The 22,066-nt window shown below is 47.8% G+C and overlaps 1 protein-coding gene across 5 annotated transcripts; it reads left to right on the forward strand.

Moving 5' to 3' along the window:
• The first annotated feature begins 4,445 nt into the window (after positions 1-4,445).
• LOC123124659 (uncharacterized) lies at positions 4,446-5,671 on the forward strand. 5 transcript variants are annotated; one of them, XR_006461185.1, is made up of 3 exons: positions 4,446-4,754; positions 4,839-5,079; positions 5,191-5,630. XR_006461185.1 is itself a non-coding variant. In XM_044545238.1 (2 exons), the coding sequence occupies exons 1-2, from the start codon at positions 4,692-4,694 to the stop codon at positions 5,482-5,484; spliced, it is 357 nt and encodes a 118-aa protein (XP_044401173.1). In that variant the 5' UTR covers positions 4,446-4,691; the 3' UTR covers positions 5,485-5,665. The 5 variants fall into 5 exon arrangements, 1 of the variants encoding a protein (XP_044401173.1); XR_006461186.1 differs by having other exon boundaries at positions 4,447-4,754; positions 4,909-5,079; positions 5,191-5,625; XR_006461184.1 differs by having other exon boundaries at positions 4,448-4,789; positions 4,909-5,079; positions 5,191-5,622.
• The last annotated feature ends 16,395 nt before the right edge of the window (positions 5,672-22,066 follow it).

Consider the following 22,066-nt stretch of genomic DNA (forward strand, 5'->3'; position numbering starts at 1 on the left):
AATGGGAATGGCTTGCCCTTGGAAGCGGCCATCTCCTTGTACCTCATGCCGGCAATTGTCTCCTATCAACCACACATAAATCACATAAGAACCCACCAATAGCATAGTGCACACACATAATCAAAATAGTGAAGAAATATGTACTCACATAGTCGCTCTCCACGGTTCCACTAGGTGGTGCATCCCTCACTTGGTCCATGGCCGCACTCCAACGAGCACAAGCGGGCTTGATCAACTCCCACCGGCCTTGAAGCGACCGGAAAGTGCGATGGATGAACCCACTATTCTTCGGCTTGATCCTACAATAGACGTCCTCGATCCTTTGCCAATACCGTTTACCGGTTTGATCGGTGCCGGTGGTTGCATCCATTCCCATAGCTGCCCAAGCACGAACCAAGAGGACATCTTCCGGCTCGGTGTAGTTTGTCGACCGCGCGTGTGGGCGGGAAGCGGCGGTGAATGCCTCCTCCCCTATCTCGGCCACCTCCTCCTCGTCATCCCCTTCATCCTCCTCATCTTCCTCCTTTTCCTCCAAGTCGTCACCAACCCTAAAGGGGTCTAGGGGCGGAGCTCCGAGGTCCACCTCCGCGTTTTGGAGGAGGTCCATGAACGAGGATGGGGTTGCCATTTCCTCGAACACCTCGTGCGCAGCGGGAGGAGGTTCGGCGACGGCGGCGGGCGGGGCCGCGGCCTTGTTCCGCGGCTTGGTCACGGCCGGGGACGAGCCGGCGACCTTGGAGGCCGCCCCTCGCGGCCCATAAGAGGCCGCCTTCGGCCGGCTCTTCTTGGTGGCCGGGGCGGGAGCTGGGGAGGCGGCAGGAGGAGGTGCGAGGCCCGCCCGCCGCCGCTTGGCCCCGACGTGGGTCGCTGCCACCACGTCGGCCACGGTCGGGTGGGCGGGGCGGGGGCGGGGGCGGGCGAGGCGGGCGGGACGGGCGGGGCGGGCGCGGCGGGCGGGGGCGCGGCGGCGGCGGGGCCCTCCATGGCCGGCGCGGCAGGAGGCGGCGGGAGGAGGAGGCAGTTGGCTCCCGCGCGAGAGAGGAGGAGAAGTGCGGGTTGGGGGGAGATTTTCCTCTCAACCCCTACTTCTTCAGGTTGCAAAGTGGTTTGAGGGTTGGACCTCTAATTTTTTTTACGGGTTTGAGGGTTTAGAGGTTCTAGTCTACGGCGTTTTTTCGGCAAAAACTGTAAAAAAGCGGTTATTTTTAGGGGTTTGAGGGTTTGAGGGCTCTACTAGTAATGCTCTTATATCTGCAATTTATGTGAATCAGGTTCCTGACTTCTGAGATGCGGAATCAGCACAGTTTTTGTTTGAAGTCAGTTGGAATCCTGTCACCTCGGCTCACTAATGCCATGTGCACCTTCACTCAACGCGAGAGGAAGAAGCGCTCCTATTACCTTGTTTAATTAGACTATCTAAGCAATGTCAGCTCTCAGCTCCTATATTTGTATTTTATCTAAGCATCATTTAGACTTGATATTCTCTAACTGTTATCTAAGCATGCCAGTAATACTCATCGCGCTTTTGATTCTTAACATTCTATTCTCCTGATTTGTTGAACTGCATGGTTGTGTACCGTGGACACACAACCAGATTTAATTGTCTCCGTAGGGACTGGTTCAAGTCTTCAACCTAGGTAGTTCGACGTTCTAGCTTAGTTTCAAAAATAAAATAAAAAATGTTGTAGCTTAGGGGCTGTTTGGAGTCCCTCTGCTCCACGCTGCCGCTCCCGGAGCTGATGGAGTTTTAGTTCAAAACTGTGGAGTGAGTGAATCCGTACTCCCCAGATTCCAAAAATCCAGGGAGCTGGTGGACTGCCGAACAGCCCCTTAGGCCAACTCCAGCTCGCGACCTCATTCCGTCCGGCCCCGTCCGTTTGGGGCAAAAGGGACAAACCAGACGGCCCAGCGCGTGATAGCCTGAACCCATCTGGTCCGTTTTGTGTCCGGGCCGACCCATTTCGAGCGCATACATGCGCCGGGTTTGGGTCGCGGCGAACAGCAAACGGACACGTCGCTCGTCCGCTTCAGGGCAGCGTGGCAGACGGCCACCTACCTTCCACCGCCCGACATTAATGCGCATGCGCGGTCGGCCTCACCTGTCATCCGCCCAGGCGAACGGTCGCCGTCCTTCTTAAATGGGGAAGCCGTGGACCGGTCGTCGTCCACACTCCCCACTCCAGCCCGTGCTGCCACCTCGAAACCTGACACGCCCCAAACCCTAGCTTATCCTCTCCCCGTCCTTGATCTCGCCGGCCGGCCGCCTCGCAGCCATGGGGTTCTGGAACCACGGCCGCAAGGGGAAGCACGACCGCGAGGCTGGCTCGTCCTCGGGCCACCGCCGCGGCTCCGTGAAAGAGGAGCCCGCATCACCACCGCGTCGGGCCCCCGCACCTGCCCCATTCACCATCGGCCCTACGGCCGGCGGCGAGCGCGACCGCGTTATTGGGAGACGAGGACGCCGCACACGTGGAGCGACGTGCACCTTCCAATAACTGGCATCTCTTCGCCGACCGGGTCCCGATCCTGCCGGTCCCGACGAGCGGCCGTGCGCGCTGCGAGGAGATCGAGCGCCACCACCGCCTCCTGCCGGACGACCTGTACTACGACTCCAGGTACACCCCGACTCCGTGCTCTGGGACACGTGGTTAAGGGACGAGCACGACGTGCGACGCCCCTCTTTCTTCGTCGGTACCTCGTCGGGGCCGCGGCGGCCACGTCGAGAGCGCGCAACGCCTGCTTCCCAGGTGCGTGGGCGTACGCGGGTGCGCGGCCGCACGCCCACGCCGTCGCCTTCACCATCTCCGTCGCCACCACCACCTCCTCGCATGACAGCGGAGGAGGAGGCCCGGCTCATGCAACGTGTCATGGAGGACTCCATGAACACCCATGATGAGCGCCAATGGGAGGGCCTCGAGGAGATGATGGCCCTCTCTGCGCCCGGCGACGTCGCCATCCCCGAGCTGGAGATGGTGAGGGCGGAGGAGGTGATGGAGGAGGAGCCCGTGGCTGCGTTCCACCCGGCCCTGGTGGGCCAGCAGTGGAGCTGATCGTGCATGGCTCCGGAGATGGCCGACGCCGTGGGGGGCGTGAACTGGTGCCCCACACCGCCGCGGTCACCGGAGCGGGAGGCGCCGCCACGGGAGGAGGTGGTGCAGGCACCTCCTGCCTTCCAGCCCGCCCTCGTGTACCACGCACCGCCGTCCCACCTCTGGACGCCGCCCTACGTCGACCTCATCAGCGACGACGACGACAACGGCGGCCACTAAGAAGACGGCGACGGCCACGACATCGACGGGCACGGCAGGAGCGCACGGGCGGCGATTTTATTTTGTTTTTTATGTTAATTATGTTTATGTGAACCGTGAAACTGGGCCGTTTTGTGGCCGTGATGGTTAATTTATGTTTTATGTTTTTATATTTGCGTTTATTTACTTTTTTCGGCATTTCATTTTAGTTTTTGTATTTTTTTAATCACGTCCACACCGGACATGATTTGGGGTGCGGCCGCGCATTGGGTGCACCGACAACCCAACGGATAGAAGTGGACATGTGCGAACCTATTGCCGCCCTAAAGGGATGAAATCCAGTCAAACCGGACGTCCGTTTGGGGTCGTGCGGTGGAGTTGGCCTTAGTTTCAATACTGCTCTTGAGCGAATTTGTGTAGAACATGTAGCATTCATCATTCAGCAGAACATGTAGTTTTGTGCTACATATGCTCGCTGGACTGGAACCCGTGAGCTTGTGTTCGTCGGGAAATAGGTAGCATGCGCTTGTGTCACCACGATTCCGTCAACCCTGCCACGAGCCAACTTTGTTCGCCGGGAAGCAGACCACGTAAAGCTATGCTCAATTAGTTTCGCAGTTTGGGGCAAGCCTTTTATACTTGCTTGGGAACCAAAGGGAGACAGTTTCCTATCTGGTGTAAGTTATCGCCTTTCAGTTTTCACTGTGCAAGCCAAAGCTGAGTAAAAGAAAAAGAAAAAGCGAGGGTGTGTTGTCTACATACTGCAGGACCGGACTGTGGGCTGAGCGAAGATAAAGGATGGTGCCGGACAGAGCAGTTGAAGCTCTCTACCCATAGCGTTGCTTTACATTGTACAGACTACATACGCTTTCTGTTGTTGGTCAGCAATGCAGTTTCCAGTTCGGTGAAAGTCTAATTTACGTAGCCAAAGCTAAGGAAAAAGCGAGGATTGCAGTTAGATGAGGTGCTAAGCATTATTGGACTTGTTGTAGTTAAGCTCCCTTCACTTAAATTATTTAGCAAGTTAATACCACAATTGGTACATAAACTTATAGGGGTGGGAACAGATTCATAAATGAACTAAACCCCCCAGAAAAGTGCCCCTCTACGCGGATTCAGTTTGGGTCCAAAACGGTCTGGACGCGACATTTGGTTCAGCTTATGGTGATTCTACAGAAAGCCCCTGCACTTTTTTGTTTTTATGTTGCAGTCGCTTCCTCTGTCTACATCCGCTGCACCCATCCATTCCCCACCTCCAAATCCCTAGCCCGGCTGCCGCCAGCTCCGCCCAGCTCTGCTGCCGTCACCGCCACCAACTCTCACCGTCGTTTTCTCCGTTGGCCTCGTGCGACATGAAGGGGTGGGCATCTTGAGGCGGGAAGTAGCAGGTTGGCCGCTGTGGGGCAGGGGCAGCTTCGTCGTTGAGCCATCCTCGCCCGCTCCATGGGTGTGACCTCGCCGGCGCCGACAAGACGAAGGACGACAAGCCCTGGGCGAAGATCACAGGTGAGGTGCGGTACATGGATGTTGATTCTTTCAAGGTGCGTGCCGTCCCTCTGCTGATGCTGTTGTAGGATTGTTTGATTGTAGGGTGATCTTTAGGCTGCCAGGACCAAAACATTTCATGCATTCAAATCTTGAAGTTGTTGTATGATTGTAGGGGACAGAAACATTGCCTGAATTTGACTAGAGTATACTTGTATCCTCTCCTGATGCTGTGTTCAATGGCACTGACAATAGTGACCAATGTTGTCATTTTATGAACCCAACATGAAGAGTTTGTTGTGAAGGATACAATTATGGTCGTAGATTCCTTGTCTGTCATGTTAAGGTTAGTCAAGTGCTAAACTCTTCCTTAAAGTGACATTGTAAAATGTTTTATCCAGTTAAGAATTCAGTTGTGTTTGTACTGAATGTGTGTTCCAAAATGCTATGTTTTCAGGGTTATGATACATGTGCTTATCTGAAGTGGGTGGACAAAGAGCGGCAGGGGAGGCCTAGGCAGGTGATTGGCAAACTTGCTGAAGAGAATTTGGCTCTACAAAAAACTGTGTTTGCCAAGGATGCTAAAATTATGAGGCTGAAGGTAGATAGGAAGGCCATGAACATGAAGCATAAGAAGGAGATGAAGAGTAGGGATAGTAGGGAACTTTGGTTAGCTTCTTTGGTCTGCTGCTCTGTAGTGCTGTATGGTGTTGTAGCTTTGATGATAAGAGGTTTTGTGCAAGTTAGGTAATGTACCATTTAACATTATGTTAGGGGTCAAACTATCTGTAATCAGTGGCTACCTATTAGCTATAATGTTGAGTGTTGTAAACATGCCATATTGTTTGCTGAAATCATTGCCTACCTATTATTCTTGAAAAAGTTTGGATTGTACTTGTAATGATTCTCTTATTTGACATGAAAGTACACTCATTTGAGAGGCATAATTGGCATGAAGTAAAATGGATTTGACAGAGAAATTTCTGAAAAACTGAATTTGACAGCACGCAAATTCATTGTCATTGATAACATAATTTGAAAGGCACAGTAACATTACAAGAGCACACATGCACAAGCATAACAACACTGTAACATGCTTTAACAAACAAACTTATTACAAGAGCACACAGGCACAAGCAAAACATATTTTCAGAAGCCAACATCACAGAGATTCAGAAAATGGGCAGACAACTTCACATAACTTTTATCTTAGCAGACAACTTCAGAGCTCGTCGTAGTCTAGGCCTGGCCGTGGAGACAGAAACAACAGTGGATCCACCGGTTCAGGCTGCGGTGGAACGCTGGTCGGCATCCGACCTGCCAAGCACTCCCACCTCGCCTTGCCCAGTGGCCTCCTTGCATCCTCCCTTTCCCAGTTGATGACATCCAGCGCATGCACACTTGGGGACGGCATCTTGGCTCGCTCCTCCGCTGAGCTCTCGAAGTAGATTCTCTGACCTAAATTGCGTAGTTCCCAATCGACGTGCTTCTTGGCCACTTCAGTGAATCCTTCCCGTCGGACACGCGAGATAGTTGCATCTGCCTCCATCTTCGCTTGGACCTTCTTCCAGTCCCTCACGCTCTGCGACCACGCCCGAGCATCGTCGTGGATCCCCTCTACCCTCTGCTGTCACCGAAGTGCCCTCGTAGCCTCTAGGACCTCCGGTGAGACAAATCCCACCGCCTGCAGCAGCTTGGGGAAGGCCTCGTATACGTACGGGAGCGGCATGGCCGTGGGAGTGTTGGGGAACGTAGCATGCAATTTCAAAAAAAATTCCTACGCTCATGCAAGATCTATCTAGGAGATCCATAGCAACGAGAGGGGGAGAGTGTGTCCCCGTACCCTCGTAGACCGAAAGCGGAAGCGTTTGACAACGCGGTTGATGTAGTCGAACTTCTTCTCGTTCTGACCGATCAAGCACCGAACGTACGGCACCTCCGAGTTCTGCACACGTTCAGCTCGATGACGTCCCTCGAACTCTTGATCCGGCAAAGTGTCGAGGGAGAGTTTCGTCAGCATGACGGCGTGGTGACGGTGATGGTGAAGTGATCCGTGCAGGGCTTCGCCTATGCACTACGACAATATGACCGAAGGCGTAAACTGTGGAGGGGCCCGCCGCATACGGCTAACAGATGTTTGTGTGTCCTCTAGGCGCCCCCTCCCCACATATATATAGGTAGGGGGAAAGAGGCAGCCAGGGGGGCGCCCAATTAGGCCGAGTCCTACTTGGGCTCCCCCCCAATTCGGCCCCCTTCCTTGTTTTGGCACTAGGAGAAGGAAGGAGGAGGTGGCGCCCCCCTTTCCTCTCTCCCTTGAGAAGGGGAAGGAAAGAGGGGCTAGCCCTCCTCCCTTGCCTTCCCTAGGGCTAGCCGGCCTGGTGGAGGGGCGCACCAGCCCCCTGTGGGCTGGTCTGTCCCTCCCTAGGCCCATTAAGCCCATATAGCTTGCCGGGGGTTGCCCGGAACCCCTTCCGGTGACCCGATACGTACCCGGTACCCCCGGAACACTTTCAGTGTCCAAATACTATCGTCCTATATATGAATCTTTACCTCCCTACCATTTCGAGACTCCTCGTCATGTCCGTGATCTCATCCGAGGCTCCAAACAAAATTCGCTCACCAAATCACATAACTCATATAATACAAAATCGTCATCGAACGTTAAGCGTGTGGACCCTATGGGTTCGAGAACTATGTAGACATGACCGAGACACCTCTCCAGTCAATAACCAACAGCGGAACCTGGATGCTCATATTGGTTCCTACATATTCTACGAAGATATTTATCGGTCGTACCGTAATGACAACATACGTTATTCCCTTTGTCATCGGTATGTTACTTGCCCGAGATTCGATCGTCGGTATCTTCATACCTAGTTCAATCTCGTTACCGGCAAGTCTCTTTACTCGTTCCATAATGCATCATCCCGCAACTAACTCAGTAGTCACATTGCTTGCAAGGCTTATCATGATGTGCATTACCGAGAGGGCCCAGAGATACCTCTCCGATACTCGGAGTGAGAAATCCTAATCTCGATCTATGCCAACCCAACAAACACCTTCGGAGATACCTGTAGAACATCTTTATAATCACCCAATTACTTGTGACGTTTGATAGCACACAAGGTATTCCTCCGGTATTTGGGAGTTGCATAATCTCATAGTCGAAGGAATATGTATTGGACATAAAGAAAGCAATAGCAATAAAACTTAACGATCAACATGCTAAGCTAACGGATGGGTCTTGTCCATCACATCATTCTCCTAATGATGTGATCCCGTTCATCAAATGACAACACATGTCTATGGCTAGGAAACTTAACCATCTTTGATTAACGAGCTAGTCTAGTAGAGGCCTACTAGGGACACTGTGTTTTGTCTATGTATCCACACATGTATCAAGTTTCCGGTTAATACAATTCTAGCATGAATAATAAACATTTATCATGATATAAGGAAATATAAATAACAACTTTACTATTGCCTCTAGGGCATATTTCCTTCATTCTCCCACTTGCACTAGAGTCAGTAATCTAGATTACATTGTAATGATTCTAACACCCATAGAGTCTTGGTGCTGATCATGTTTTGCTCATGGAAGAGGCTTAGTCAACGGGTCTGCCACATTTAGATCCGTATGTATTTTGCAAATCTCTATGTCTCCCTCATTGACTTGATGACGGATGGAGTTGAAGCGTCTCTTGATGTGTTTGGTTCTCTTGTGAAATCTGGATTCCTTTGACAAGGCAATTGCTCCAGTATTGTCACAAAAGATTTTCATTGGACCCGATGCACTAGGTATTACACCTAGATCGGATATGAACTCCTTCTTCCAGACTCCTTCATTTGCTGCTTCCGAAGCAGCTTTGTACTCCCTTCACACGTAGATCCCGCCACGACGCTTTGCTTGGAGCTGCACCAACTGACAGCTCCACCATTCAATAGAAATACGTATCCGGTTTGTGACTTAGAGTCATCCGGATCACTGTCAAAACTAGCGTTGACGTAACAATTTACGACGAGCTCTTTGTCACCTCCATAAACGAGAAACATATCCTTAGTCCTTTTCAGGTACTTCAGGATGTTCTTGACCGCTGTCCAGTGATCCACTCCTTGATTACTTTGGTACGTCCCTGCTAGACTTATAGCAAGGCACACATCAGGTCTGGTACACAACATAGCATACATGATAGAACCTATGGCTGAGGCATAGGGAATGACTTTCATTTTCTCTCTTTCTTCTGCAGTGGTCGGGCATTGAGTGTGACTCAACTTCACACCTTGTAACACAGGCAAGAACCCTTTCTTTGACTGGTCCATTTTGAACTTCTTCAAAACTTTATCAAGGTGTGTGCTTTGTGAAAGTCCAATTAAGCGTCTTGATCTATATCTATAGATCTTGATGCCTAATATATGAGCAGCTTCACCGAGGTATTTCATTGAAAAGCACTTATTCAAGTATCCTTTTATGCTATGCAGAAATTCTATATCATTTCCAATCAACAATATGTCATCCACATATAATATTAGAAATGCTACAGAGCTCCCACTCACTTTCTTGTAAATACAGGCTTCTCTGAAAGTCTGTATAAAACCATATGCTTTGATCACACTATCAAAGCGTATATTCCAACTCCGAGATGCTTGCACCAGTCCATAAATGGATCGCTGGAGCTTGCACACTTTGTTAGCACCTTTAGGATCGACGAAATCTTCTAGTTGCATCATATACAACTCTTCTTTGAGAAATCCATTAAGGAATGCAGTTTTGATGTCCATTTTCCAGATTTCATAATCATAAAATGCGACAATTGCTAACATGATTGGCACAGACTTAAGCATCGCTACGGGTGAGAAAGTCTCATCGTAGTCAACTCCTTGAACTTGTCGAAAACCTTTTGCGACAAGTCGAGCTTTGTAGACAGTAACATTACCATCAGCGTCAGTCTTCTTCTTGAAGATCCATTTATTCTCTATGGCTTGCCGATCATCAGGCAAGTCAACCAAAGTCCATACTTTGTTCTCATACATGATCCTATCTCAGATTTCATGGCCTCAAGTCATTTTGCTGAATCTGGGCTCATCATCGCTTCCTCATAGTTCGTAGGTTCGTCATGGTCTAGTAACATGACTTCCAGAACAGGATTACCGTACCACTCTGGTGCGGAACGTGCTCTGGTTGACCTACGAGGTTCGGTAGTAACTTGATCCGAAGTTTCATGATCATTAGCTTCCTCTCTAGTTAGTGTAGGCATCACTGGAACTGATTTCTGTGATGAGCTACTTTCCAATTTGAGAGAAGGTACAATTACCTCATCAAGTTCTACTTTCCTCCCACTCACTTCTTTCGAGAGAAACTCGTTCTCTAGAAAGGATCCATTCTTAGCAACAAAGATCTTGCCTTCGGATCTGTGATAGAAGGTGTACCCAACAGTTTCTTTTGGGTATCCTATGAAGACGCACTTCTCCGATTTGGGTTCGAGCTTATCAGGTTGAAGTTTTTTCACATAAGCATCGCAACCCCAAACATTAAGAAACGATAGCTTAGGTTTCTTGCCAAACCACAGTTCACACGGTGTCATCTCAACGGATTTAGACGGTGCCCTATTTAACGTGAATGCAGCTGTCTCTAATGCATAACCCCAAAACGATAGTGGTTAATCGGTAAGAGACATTATAGATCGCACCATATCTAATAAAGTACGGTTACGACGTTCGGACACACCATTACACTGTGGTGTTCCAGGTGGCATGAGTTGTGAAACTATTCCACATTGTTTTAAATGAAGGCCAAACTCGTAACTCAAATATTCGCCTCCGCGATCAGATCGTAGAAACTTTATTTTCTTGTTACGATGATTCTCCACTTCACTCTGAAATTCTTTGAACTTTTCAAATGTTTCAGACTTGTGTTCATTAAGTAGATATACCCATATCTGCTCAAGTCATTTGTGAAGGTTAGAAAATAACGATACCCGCCGCGAGCCACAACACTCATCAGACCGCATACATCGGTATGTATTATTTCCAATAAGTCAGTGGCTCGCTCCATTGTTCCGGAGAATGGAGTCTTAGTTATCTTGCCCATGAGGCATGGTTCGCAAGCATCAAATGATTCATAATCAAGTTATTCCAAAAGTCCATCCGCATGGAGTTTCTTCATGCGCTTTACACCAATATGACCTAAACGGCAGTGCCACAAATATGTTGCACTATCATTATCAACTTTGCATCTTTTGGCATCAATATTATGAATATGTGTATCACCACGATCGAGATTCAACAAAAATAGACCACTCTTCAAGGGTGCATGACCATAAAAGATATTACTCATATAAATAGAACAACCACTATTCTCTGATTTAAATGAATAACCGTCTCGCATCAAACAAGATCCAGATATAATGTTCATGCTCAACGCTGGCACCAAATAACAATTATTCAGGTCTAATACTAATCCCGAAGGTAGATGTAGAGGTAGCGTGCTAACGGCGATCACATCGACCTTGGAACCATTCTCGACGCACATCGTCACCTCGTCCTTAGCCAATCTTCGTTTAATCCGTTGCCCCTGTTTTGAGTTGCAAATATGAGCAATAGAACTAGTATCAAATACCCAGACGCTACTACGGGCATTAGTAAGGTACACATCAATAACATGTATATCAGATATACCTTTGTTCACTTTGCCATCCTTCTTATCTGCCAAATACTTGGGGCAGTTCTGCTTCCAGTGACTAGTCCCTCGAGTCATCTGAATGATCATGTGATCCATATCAACTAAACCATGTCCGATCATCACGTGAGATGGAGTAGTTTTCAATGGTGAACATCTCTATGTTGATCATATCTACTATATGATTCATGTTCGACCTTTCGGTCTCCAGTGTTCCGAGGCCATGTCTATACATGCTAGGCTCGTCAAGTTTAACCCGAGTATTCCGAATGTGCAAAACTGTCTTGCACCCGTTGTATGTGAACGTAGAGCTTATCACACTTGATCATCACGTGGTTTCTTAGCACGACGAACTGTCACAACGGTGCATACTCAGGGAGAACACTTATACCTTAAAATTTTAGTGAGGCATCATCTTATAATGCTACCGCTGTACTAAGCAAAATAAGATGCATAAAAGATAAACATCACATGCAATCAAAATATGTGACATGATATGGCCATCATCATCTTGTGCCTTTGATCTCCATCTCCAAAGCACCGTCATGATCTCCATCGTCACCGGCTTGACACCTTGATCTCCATCGTAGCGTCGTGGTCGTCTCGCCAACTATTGCTTCTACAACTATCACTAACGCATAGTGATAAAGTAAAGCAATTACATGGCGTTTGCATTTCATACAATAAAGCGACAACCATTAGGCTCCTGCCAGTTGCCGATAACTTTTACAAAACATGATCATCTCATACAATAACGTATATCACATCATGTCTTGACCATATCACATCACAACATGCCCTGCAAAAACAAGTTAGACGTCCTCTAATTTGTTGGTGCAAGTTTTACGTGGCTGCTATGGGCTTCTAACAAGAACCGTTCTTACCTACGCATCAAAACCACAACGGTGATTTATCAAGTTTGCTGTTTTAACCTTTAACAAGGACCGACCGCAGTTAAATTCAATTCAACTAAAGTTGGAGAAACAGACACCCGCCAGCCACCTTTATGCAAAACTAGTTGCATGTCTGTCGGTGGAACCGGTCTCATGAACATGGTCATGTAAGGTTGGTTCGGGCCGCTTCATCCAACAATACCACCGAATCAAAATAAGACATTGGTGGTAAGCAGTATGATGATCACCGCCCACAACTCTTTGTGTTCTACTCATGCATATCATCTACGCATAGACCTGGCTCGGATGCCACTGTTGGGGAACGTAGCATGCAATTTAAAAAAAATTCCTACGCTCATGCAAGATCTATCTAGGAGGTGCATATCAACAAGAGGGGGAGAGTGAGTCCACGTACCCTCGTAGACCGAAAGCGGAAGCGTTTGACAACGCGGTTGATGTAGTCGAACTTCTTCTTGTTCCGACCGATCAAGCACCGAACGTATGACACCTCCGAGTTCTGCACATGTTCAGCTCGATGACGCCCCTCGAACTCTTGATCAATCAAAGTGTCGAGGGAAAGTTTCGTCAGCACGACGGCGTGGTGACGGTGATGGTGAAGTGATCCGCGCAGGGCTTCGCCTAAGCACTACGACAATATGACCGGAGGCATAAACTGTGGAGGGGGGGCGCCGCATACGGCTAACAAATGTTTGTGTGTCCTCTAGGTACCCCCCCTTCCCACATATATATAAGTTGGAGGGGGGAAGAGGCAGCCAGGGGGGCGCCCAAGTAGGCCGAGTCCTACTTGGGCTCCCACCCCAATTCGCCCCCTTCCTTGTTTTGGCACTAGGAGAAGGAAGGAGGAGGTGGCACCCCCCTTTCCTTTCTCCCTTGAGAAGGGGAAGGAGAGAGGGGCTAGCCCTCCTCCCTTGCCTTCCCTAGGGCTGGCCAGCTTGGTGGAGGGGGCCACCAGCCCCATGTGGGCTGGTCTGTCCCTCCCTAGGCCCATTAAGCCCATATAGCTTGCCGGGGGTTGCCCGGGACCCCTTCTGGTGACCTGATACGTACTCGGTATCCCCGGAACACTTCCGGTGTCCAAATACTATCGTCCTATATATGAATCTTTATCTCTCAACCATTTTGAGACTCCTCATCATGTACGTGATCTCATCCGGGACTCCAAACAACATTCGATCACCAAATCACATAACTCATATAATACAAAATCGTCATCGAACGTTAAGCGTGCGGTCCCTACGGGTTCGAGAACTATGTAGACATGACCGAGACACCTCTCCGGTCAATAACCAATAGCGGAACCTGGATGCTCATATTGGTTCCTACATATTCTATGAAGATCTTTATCGGTCATACCATAATGACAACATACGTTATTCCCTTTGTCATCGGTATGTTACTTGCCCGAGATTCAATCGTCGGTATCTTCATACCTAGTTCAATCTCATTACCGACAAGTCTGTTTACTCGTTTCGTAATGCATCATCCCGCAACTAACTCAGTAGTCACATTGCTTGCAAGGCTTATCATGATGTGCATTACCGAGAGGGCCCAGAGATACCTCTCCGATACTCGGAGTGACAAATCCTAATCTCGATCTATGCCAACCCAACAAACACCTTCGGAGATACCTGTAGAGCATCTTTATAATCACCCAGTTACGTTGTGACGTTTGATAGCACACATATGCCCTCTCCTATGCAAATTCACAAGAAAGACAAAGAGATATGAAATCAGTGAAAGACATGTAGGGGAGGGGGAGAACCCTACACTATTGCTTGAATGCCTAGTAGTGGTGGGCACCTAAAGCCTAGTAGTGGAGGGCGATCCTCTTTGGGCCGCCCGCCACTGACCTCCCACCACTGCTAAAGTGGCATCTTTTAATAATTCCAATTTCGAAAAAGAATTGATAGTTTCTACCTCTGAGCTAAGTGGGCTTACATAACGGAAATAGTGTAACAAATAGAAGAAGAAGAAGAAGAAGAAGAAGAAGAAGAAGAAGAAGTGGTAGGCGCCCACCCGCCAGTGGTAGCTCCATAACAGTGGCGGGCAGTGTACATTGCGCGCCAGTGGAATCAGTCTCATAGCAGTGGGCGACTTCACCAATGGCGGGCAAGTTGCAGCGCTCGCCACTGCTGTATATAGTATGTGCGGCGGGGCTTATTAGTGCCTGCAACTGATAGTTGCACCAGGATAGAATAAAATGTTGCCATGGTAGCATATATTATTCTGCCACAACAACGTTAGCTGATGCAAATAGGGAACAATTCTCAATAAATGGGAGCAAATCAGGAATAAAACTAGTGGCAATAACTTAGAATAAAGAACGAGAAGTACATTAAGAATAAACGAATAACACAAAATACACCGCCATCAAATATAGTTTGCTGATAAAGTTAAACAACATAGTTAGTATGCCAAATATGTTTAGTCACGATTTCAGTTGTGCCCGCTGCAATAAGCTAGTTTAGGCTCTTTTGTTGGTTGGCTCATCTTAATCGGTGTTATTATAGAATAGGCTGGACTATGAGCGGACCTCCTTGTTTATGATAGTCGTGAACTTGAGTTTTAGTTCTTCTAGCACTATGCCAGCTTCGGCGGAATTGTTTTGTACTTCTTGACCCCATTTGAGGATTTCATCATGCTGCTTTAATGTTTTCGCGGACCGTATGAATTCTTCCATGTGAATGCAGATGTAGAAGCCACAAGTCAGACTAGTGAGCGAATGTTACATACAAGATAGATTGTTCCATCCGAAGGTAATCATTTTACTTCCACTTACTTTGTAGTTTTTTTTCAATCGTGAGGCCTCCTGTATTATTTCAACCAAAAAGACAATCATCGAGAAGGTCCTTCAGGAGCGACCAGTATTTTCCCGAGCTCTTCGTGGAATCCAGAAATTAACATTTGCACCTTTGTGGTCTTAGCACTAGGAGAACCTAATGGTTGCAGCGCAAAACAGAATAAACATGTCGCGATCGTGAGAAAGTTATAAATTTTGAGACGTGAAAACATATATGAAGGAAAAGGTATAAAAGCGAAAGCGTAAAGCCAGAGAAGGATGTACATGGGTCGATACGACATGAGGAGGAAGTTTTAAACCTTTTTTAGTTGCATGAAATCCAGAAGGTAATTCATCATGCACCGCCTCCCTTCCTCATTTTTAGGTTTCGATCATTCATGAGATAAGGGTCGACTATGGCGACATCGGAAATATTCTTGCTTCTTACCTCTATGGCTTGAAAAGCGCCCATAGCCTCATTAGGCAAGTTTCAAGATTATAGAATCTGAACATATAGAAGATCTCTTTGAAATCTACATATATTTTGTCCCCGCTGAATTTTTCAAAGAAAGTATATCCCTTTGGCACCTTCGCAGTGTGAAGTGTTGGGTTAACGATGGATGCTTGCTTGTTATTGGCTAGTTCTGAATCCACAATTTTGTCATGTAGAATATTCATCTCAAGCTTAAGGTGCACGCACACTTTGTCTGGTAGCATTCTCTTACCCGGAATATAGACATGTGCTTTTGGGTTGTCAGCACATTGTTCATATGCCAATGACTTCTTTGGTGCCTTCTTCTTTACTGGTGGTCTACCATTTCCACATGTGGTGGCAGAAATGTCTGCCTTAGTATTCACTTTCGCATCCTTTAGATGCATGTTTCTTTTTTTCATTGGTTGGACAAAGACGAGCGGATAGGACATCGCTTCTTTGGCCACCACATTCTTTAGTGTTGTTAGGTTAAACTTTGGTTTTTTGCAAGGTTGCGTCTCAGGATGGGCTGGCGGCGTCTCCTCATCTTCAGCATAATTAGAATTTTGTGATTCTTCAAGCATGTGCTCTTCCCGCACATCCATAGCTCATACGGGGTTGCGAAGACCTAGAGGAGATCGTCTAGGTGGTGGTCCAACATCGTGGATGTTTGAAGATGGTTATGGTGCTGCAATGCTGGGGATGGTCGGAGATGGTGTTTTGTTTGGGGATGGCTTGTCCATTATGATATGCATTGCAGGCCACTTGAGGTAACCAGCAAAGAATTCCAAAAGGGGCTGCGGCTCATCGCCCTCTTCCATAATGTTTTGTGGCAGAATCAAACTGTGGTATTGTGGGAACACCCTAAGCAAACAAACCTTCCGCACGTTCTCATCTACTTTGTTGTTGTGCATGACATTCCCTGTAAAGACTCTAGCTTTTGTAACCTCCAACAAGTCGCCACTCACTCTAGCTAGGAGAGGGTAAGGATTTTTTTCCTCCAATGAATGTGGTGATCCACCATGACCATCCATGACATTACTGACCGAGGGGCTTCTGATCTTTGTGGGAGCAAGGGGTGGCGGCGTATTGGTATCCACCATTTGTGGCATATTTGTCAACCCTTTGGACTGAATATGCTTTTGAACCTCTGCCAGAAAATCAGGTAAGGCTTCCTTTAACCTTTGTTGACTAACTGATCTATTTTGTCTTTGTTCCTTCTTTCTCTTTCCAACTTAGTCATCCTTTTCATGGAGGGATAGTAGGCATCCCAGAAAGGACTGCTGGCGTCGAGCTTATGACCTCTTGTGGGCTCCCTCTTCTTTTGTAGGGTGTAAAGAATTGGGTCGGATGACCACCTTGGGGCATCCGGTGACTCTTCAAAGCTTGGTGTGTTTTGGGTAAAATTTGCCAGCATGAGCAAACCAATATCATTTAGAAACTGCTCCTAAACATATATGATGGAAAGTGGTTGTATAGGCTAATTACGTACTTCTCTTTCAGCCGCCTTCGCCACCTCAGGGTCCTCGAAGTAGTTGAGTCTGGTTTCTTTATTAAGCACCGCTAAGGATCGAAATATTTCTTGGCACACGGGTCCAGGATATTACTGAAGGGCATCGATTAACCTTGTGAAGAAATCATAGCATCATGCTTATCCTAGATTGTCTTCTTCCCTTCATAACCACATGTGCCTAAATTGTGGTTCCCTATCATTTGGCTTCGGAGCTTTGCAAGCTTCTCTTTGTCCTGTTTGTATGCATCTAAGTCTCGGTAATCAAGGAACTCTTTCCATTCCTCATCGGTAGTGCTAGGATATAGCTTTTTGATATCCTCTAAATCATTCCCGTCGTCCAGAAGCCTGTTTGCACTATATCTATTAGTACTCAAGGCCTTAGTGAACACGCACATGGCATGGATTTCTGCAAGTGCATTGTCTTGGTCATTGAACTTAAAAAATATCTCTCATATTTCCTAATAGGAGGTTGGACCATTGTTTGTATCTAGAGCCCCTTAAGGATCTAAGGTTGATGCCATAGTTTTCACGGGTGATGGCACCTAGGACCTTACCCCATTTTGTTACATTCTTGATCGAACTAACGGGTCTCCCTTCTTCGTTAATCCGTTTTATTATGTAATTAGCTATAGGCACCTTATTCCGCAACCTACGCTTTCGCGGCTGAATTTCCAAATCAGGTTATGCACCATTGAGGTCTCCTTCCTCTTCAGCACCATCCAAATCTGCTCCCAATTGTTGGCCTTCGTCTTCAGCACCATCTGAATATTCTTCCCCATCTTGCAGTTCCTTTTCAGCACCATCTGAATCTTCTTCCCCATCTATCCCTGCATTTGCAGCACGATCGGTCTCCTCGTGCAACTCATAATCAATATGGGAGGTGTCTTCATTGCATGCCCGATTTGGCTCATCCTGTTGGGATGTCAAAGCCTCACTCCGAGGACCGTGTATGTCTTGCCATATTTTATCTGCAAAATGAAGACTGCATCGGTAATGAGTAAAAAAGAATTAGAAATTCATAAAACAAATTGGCAAGATGAGTGCTAAATAAGAGACATATTAAGTGCCAGAACTTTCATGAAATGGAAGTGAATCAATATTTCGTCAAAACTTTGGCACTCATTTCTATTCCCTGTAAAAGATGACAACAACCCGCAATGAAATTCACCACCGGTGACGGTGTCCTGGACTAGGGGGTCCTAGCCCAGTCGGAGTAATGTGTGCGCCGGACCCCCAACCCGTTAAGGAGAAAGGACACCGGAGGCCCTCAAAGTGCGGCGACCGAAGACTTGTTGTGTACTTCAAGCATTTGTGATTATCTTTGGCATGTAAATTCTTAGATGCCAATTGACCATGTGTAACCCTAGATACCCCTAGTGCCTATATAAACCAGGGGGTTTAGTCTGTAGAGGGGATCCATCCATACACCCATTCATCATACCCCTAGGGTTTAGACCACAACTTACGATATCGAGGTAGATCAACTATGTACTCTGATACCTTCATAATATAAACAAGAGCAGGACGTAGGCTTTTACCTCCATAGAGAGGGCCCAAACCTGGGTAAACTCCTTGTGTGTTCTTCTCCTATTACCCACCAATCCGATCTAACAACTCGGCCCCCTACCCGAGATCTGCCGGTTTTGACACCGACATTGGTGCTTTCATTGAGAGTTCACCGTTTGATCACCTGGGGCCGATGGATCGTGTGCAGATCGACATCAGCATTGGCTGTGGTGACATCTTCATCCTCGACCAACTTTTCACCTTCGACAACATTGTTTTCCATGCCGATCCGACCGGCCACCTAGGCCGTGTGGAGAATTTTGCTCCAAACCAAGTCATCATGTTCGGAAGCCTGGAATACACCGCAGATGCTCGAGGAGACCCGGTCCTTTTGGGATGGACCTCAGACCAGCATGATCCCTCTGGCGTCATGATCCCGGAGCCGGCTTACGACGGGATCCTTGGATCCCTCCTCTTTCCAGAGATGACCCCGGAGATAGATCTAGTGATCACTACATCTGGCCTAAATGCTAGGCCCATAGACGCCTCCCTCGAGCCGAGCCTGTCTTCGGACCCAGCAACTCCGTTCGTATCCCCCATGTCCGATGCAGTAACTACTCCCGCCGCCCAGGGATCAACCCCGGGCGAGCAAGAGGACGACACCACTTCAAGTGGCCCGAACAACTTATTTAAGATCAGCTCGGCCTATAGCCAGGCCCTGGACGCCAAGGAGCTCTCGCACTTAAATGAGGTACTGGACCGGATCCAAAACCTGGCGATCTCACCCGCCGTCTATGATCAGATCGGATGTAAATCCGATGATTGGGATATTTTTATCCCACCCAACACCCACCTAATCGCCACAGTCGAGGACTCGACCGATGCGCTCGACTACGACTCCGATGAAGCCATCGACATGGACAAAGATGTTGGTGTTGATTGCGAAGCAGAACCACCCACGACCATGCTGCTACCTCTTGAGCACTGCGTTGGTTTTCCCTTGAAGAGGAAAGGGTGATGCAGTAAAGTAGCGTAAGTATTTCCCTCAGTTTTTGAGAACCAAGGTATCAATCCAGTAGGAGACCACGCTCAAGTCCCACGCACCTACACAAACAAATAAGAACCTCGCAACCAACGCGATAAAGGGGTTGTCAATCCCTTCACGGCCACTTACGAGAGTGAGATGATAAGATAATATTTTTGGTATTTTTATGATAAAGAGTAAAAGTAAAGATTGCAAGGTAAACGGTAATAGAAATAACGGGAGATTAATATGATGGAAAATAGACCCGGGGGCCATAGGTTTCACTAGTGGCTTCTCTCAAGAGCATAAGTATTACGGTGGGTGAACAAATTACTGTCGAGCAATTGATAGAATTGAGCATAGTTATGAGAATATCTAGGTATGATCATGTATATAGGCATCACGTCCGTGACAAGTAGACCGACTCCTGCCTGCATCTACTACTATTACTCCACACATCGACCGCTATCCAGCATGCATCTAGAGTATTAAGTTCATAAGAATGGAGTTACGCTTTAAGCAAGATGACATGATGTAGAGGGATAAACTCAAGCAATATGATATAAACCCCACATTTTTATCCTCGATGACAACAATACAATACGTGTCGTTTCCCCTACTGTCACTGGGATCGAGCACCGCAAGATTGAACCCAAAGCTAAGCCCTTCTCCCATTGCAATAAAGATCACTCTAGTAGGCCAAACCAAACTAATAATTCGAAGAGACTTGCAAAGATAACCAATCATACATAAAAGAATTCAGAGAAGATTCAAATATTGTTCATAGATAATCTGGATCATAAACCCACAATTCATCGGATCTCGACAAACACACCGCAAAAGAAGATTACATCGAATAGATCTCCAAGAGAATCGTGGAGAACCTTGTATTGAGATCCAAAGAGAGAGAAGAAACCATCTAGCTAATAACTATGGACCCGAAGGTCTGTGGTAAACTACTCACACATCATCGGAGAGGTTATGGTGTTGATGTACAAGCCCTCCGTGATCAATGCCCCCTCTGGTAGAGTGCCGGAAAAGTCCCCAAGATGGGATCTCATGGGTACAGAAGGTTGCGGCGGTGGAAATAGGGTTTTGGCTCCGTCTCTGATGTTTCCAGGGTATATGAGTATATATAGGCGAAAGAGGTCGGTCAGGAGAGCTACGAGGGGCCCACGAGGGTGGAGGGCGCGCCAAGGGGGGGCAGGCGCACCTCCGTGACTCGTGGCCTCCTTGTTCGTTTCTTGACGTCCACTCGAAGTCCTCTGGATCACGTTTGTTCCGAAAATCACGTTCCCGAAGGTTTCATTGCGTTTGTTCTCCGTTTGATATTCCTTTCCTTCGAAACACTGAAATAGGCAAAAAACAACAATTTGGGCCGGGCCTCCAGTTAATAGGTTAGTCCCAAAAATAATATAAAAGTGTATAATAAAGCCCATTAAACATCCAAAACAGAATATATATTAGCATGGAACAATAAAAAATTATAGATACATTGGAGACGTATCACATGCCCCATACTGGAAATTGGGCTGCCGCATCTATTTATGATGTCTACATGGTCGACACTCCAAAGGACAAGTCCAAGGATAAGCCCAGTGAAAACCCTAAGCGTCATCACCCTAAAAGGCGACCCAAGGGCCACAATGGAAGTAGGAGCACAACCAACACCTCGGGCGCCGCCGACAATGGTGCTGCCCACGAAGCCAGCGAGAACCTGGGCGAGGACATTCAAGCCTCACCCACCTAGCATAACGGACCCGCTGGAACACTCGCCGAGGAAAATCTCGATGACATGTGTACTTTTGATGACTCGTCGGACAAGTATTATATGCCGAAGTCCGAAGACGATGTAAGTCTCGGACCCAAAGACTTCGTCGTCCCAATAGACCCATCCGAACAAGCACGGTTTTAGCGATAGTTAATCGCAACCGCACAAAGCATGAAAAAAAGCGGCAGGAGCTGTATACTCACAAGAATGAGCTTAACGACAAATGGATGAAAATCCTGGCGCTTGAAGCAACCTCGAGACTCGAGGCGCAGCCCCCAAATCGTTCCTGAAAAGGCGATTGTTGCCTGACTTCAACTACGAGGCAACAAATAAGGTTCCACTCGCACATGGCCACACAGGCCAACCTAACCGACCCCCTAGAGTGTGAGATCGACCAATAGGGGCACTCAATGAGCCCCTTGCCAAAACCCACCCTCACGGCAAGAGTGCGATCGAGCACCCAGGGATCTTCGACCTACATGATAAGCTACAGGCCAATAAAGTTCCTTCCCGATCCATTTACGGATCACATAGCCACGCACCAGCTGGCTTTGAGGGCTACGATGCCTGGTTAGACAGGCACGAAAGAGCTTTGGAGCAGATCCGAGCTAGGGCAATGACTCATTCCCAACCAGACGCGACTCATTTTCAAGGGCCCATGCACCCTGTATGTTTTAC

The sequence above is a fragment of the Triticum aestivum genome, chromosome 5D, assembly GCF_018294505.1.
Source record: "Triticum aestivum cultivar Chinese Spring chromosome 5D, IWGSC CS RefSeq v2.1, whole genome shotgun sequence".
Lineage (NCBI taxonomy): Eukaryota > Viridiplantae > Streptophyta > Magnoliopsida > Poales > Poaceae > Triticum > Triticum aestivum.

Coding starts and splice junctions, on each gene's coding strand:
- LOC123124659 (XM_044545238.1), top strand. CDS start 4,692: ATGGGTGTGACCTCGCCGGCGCCGACAAGACGAAGGACGACAAGCCCT. Junction 4,755..5,190: donor GCCCTGGGCGAAGATCACAG/GTGAGGTGCGGT, acceptor CTATGTTTTCAG/GGTTATGATACATGTGCTTA.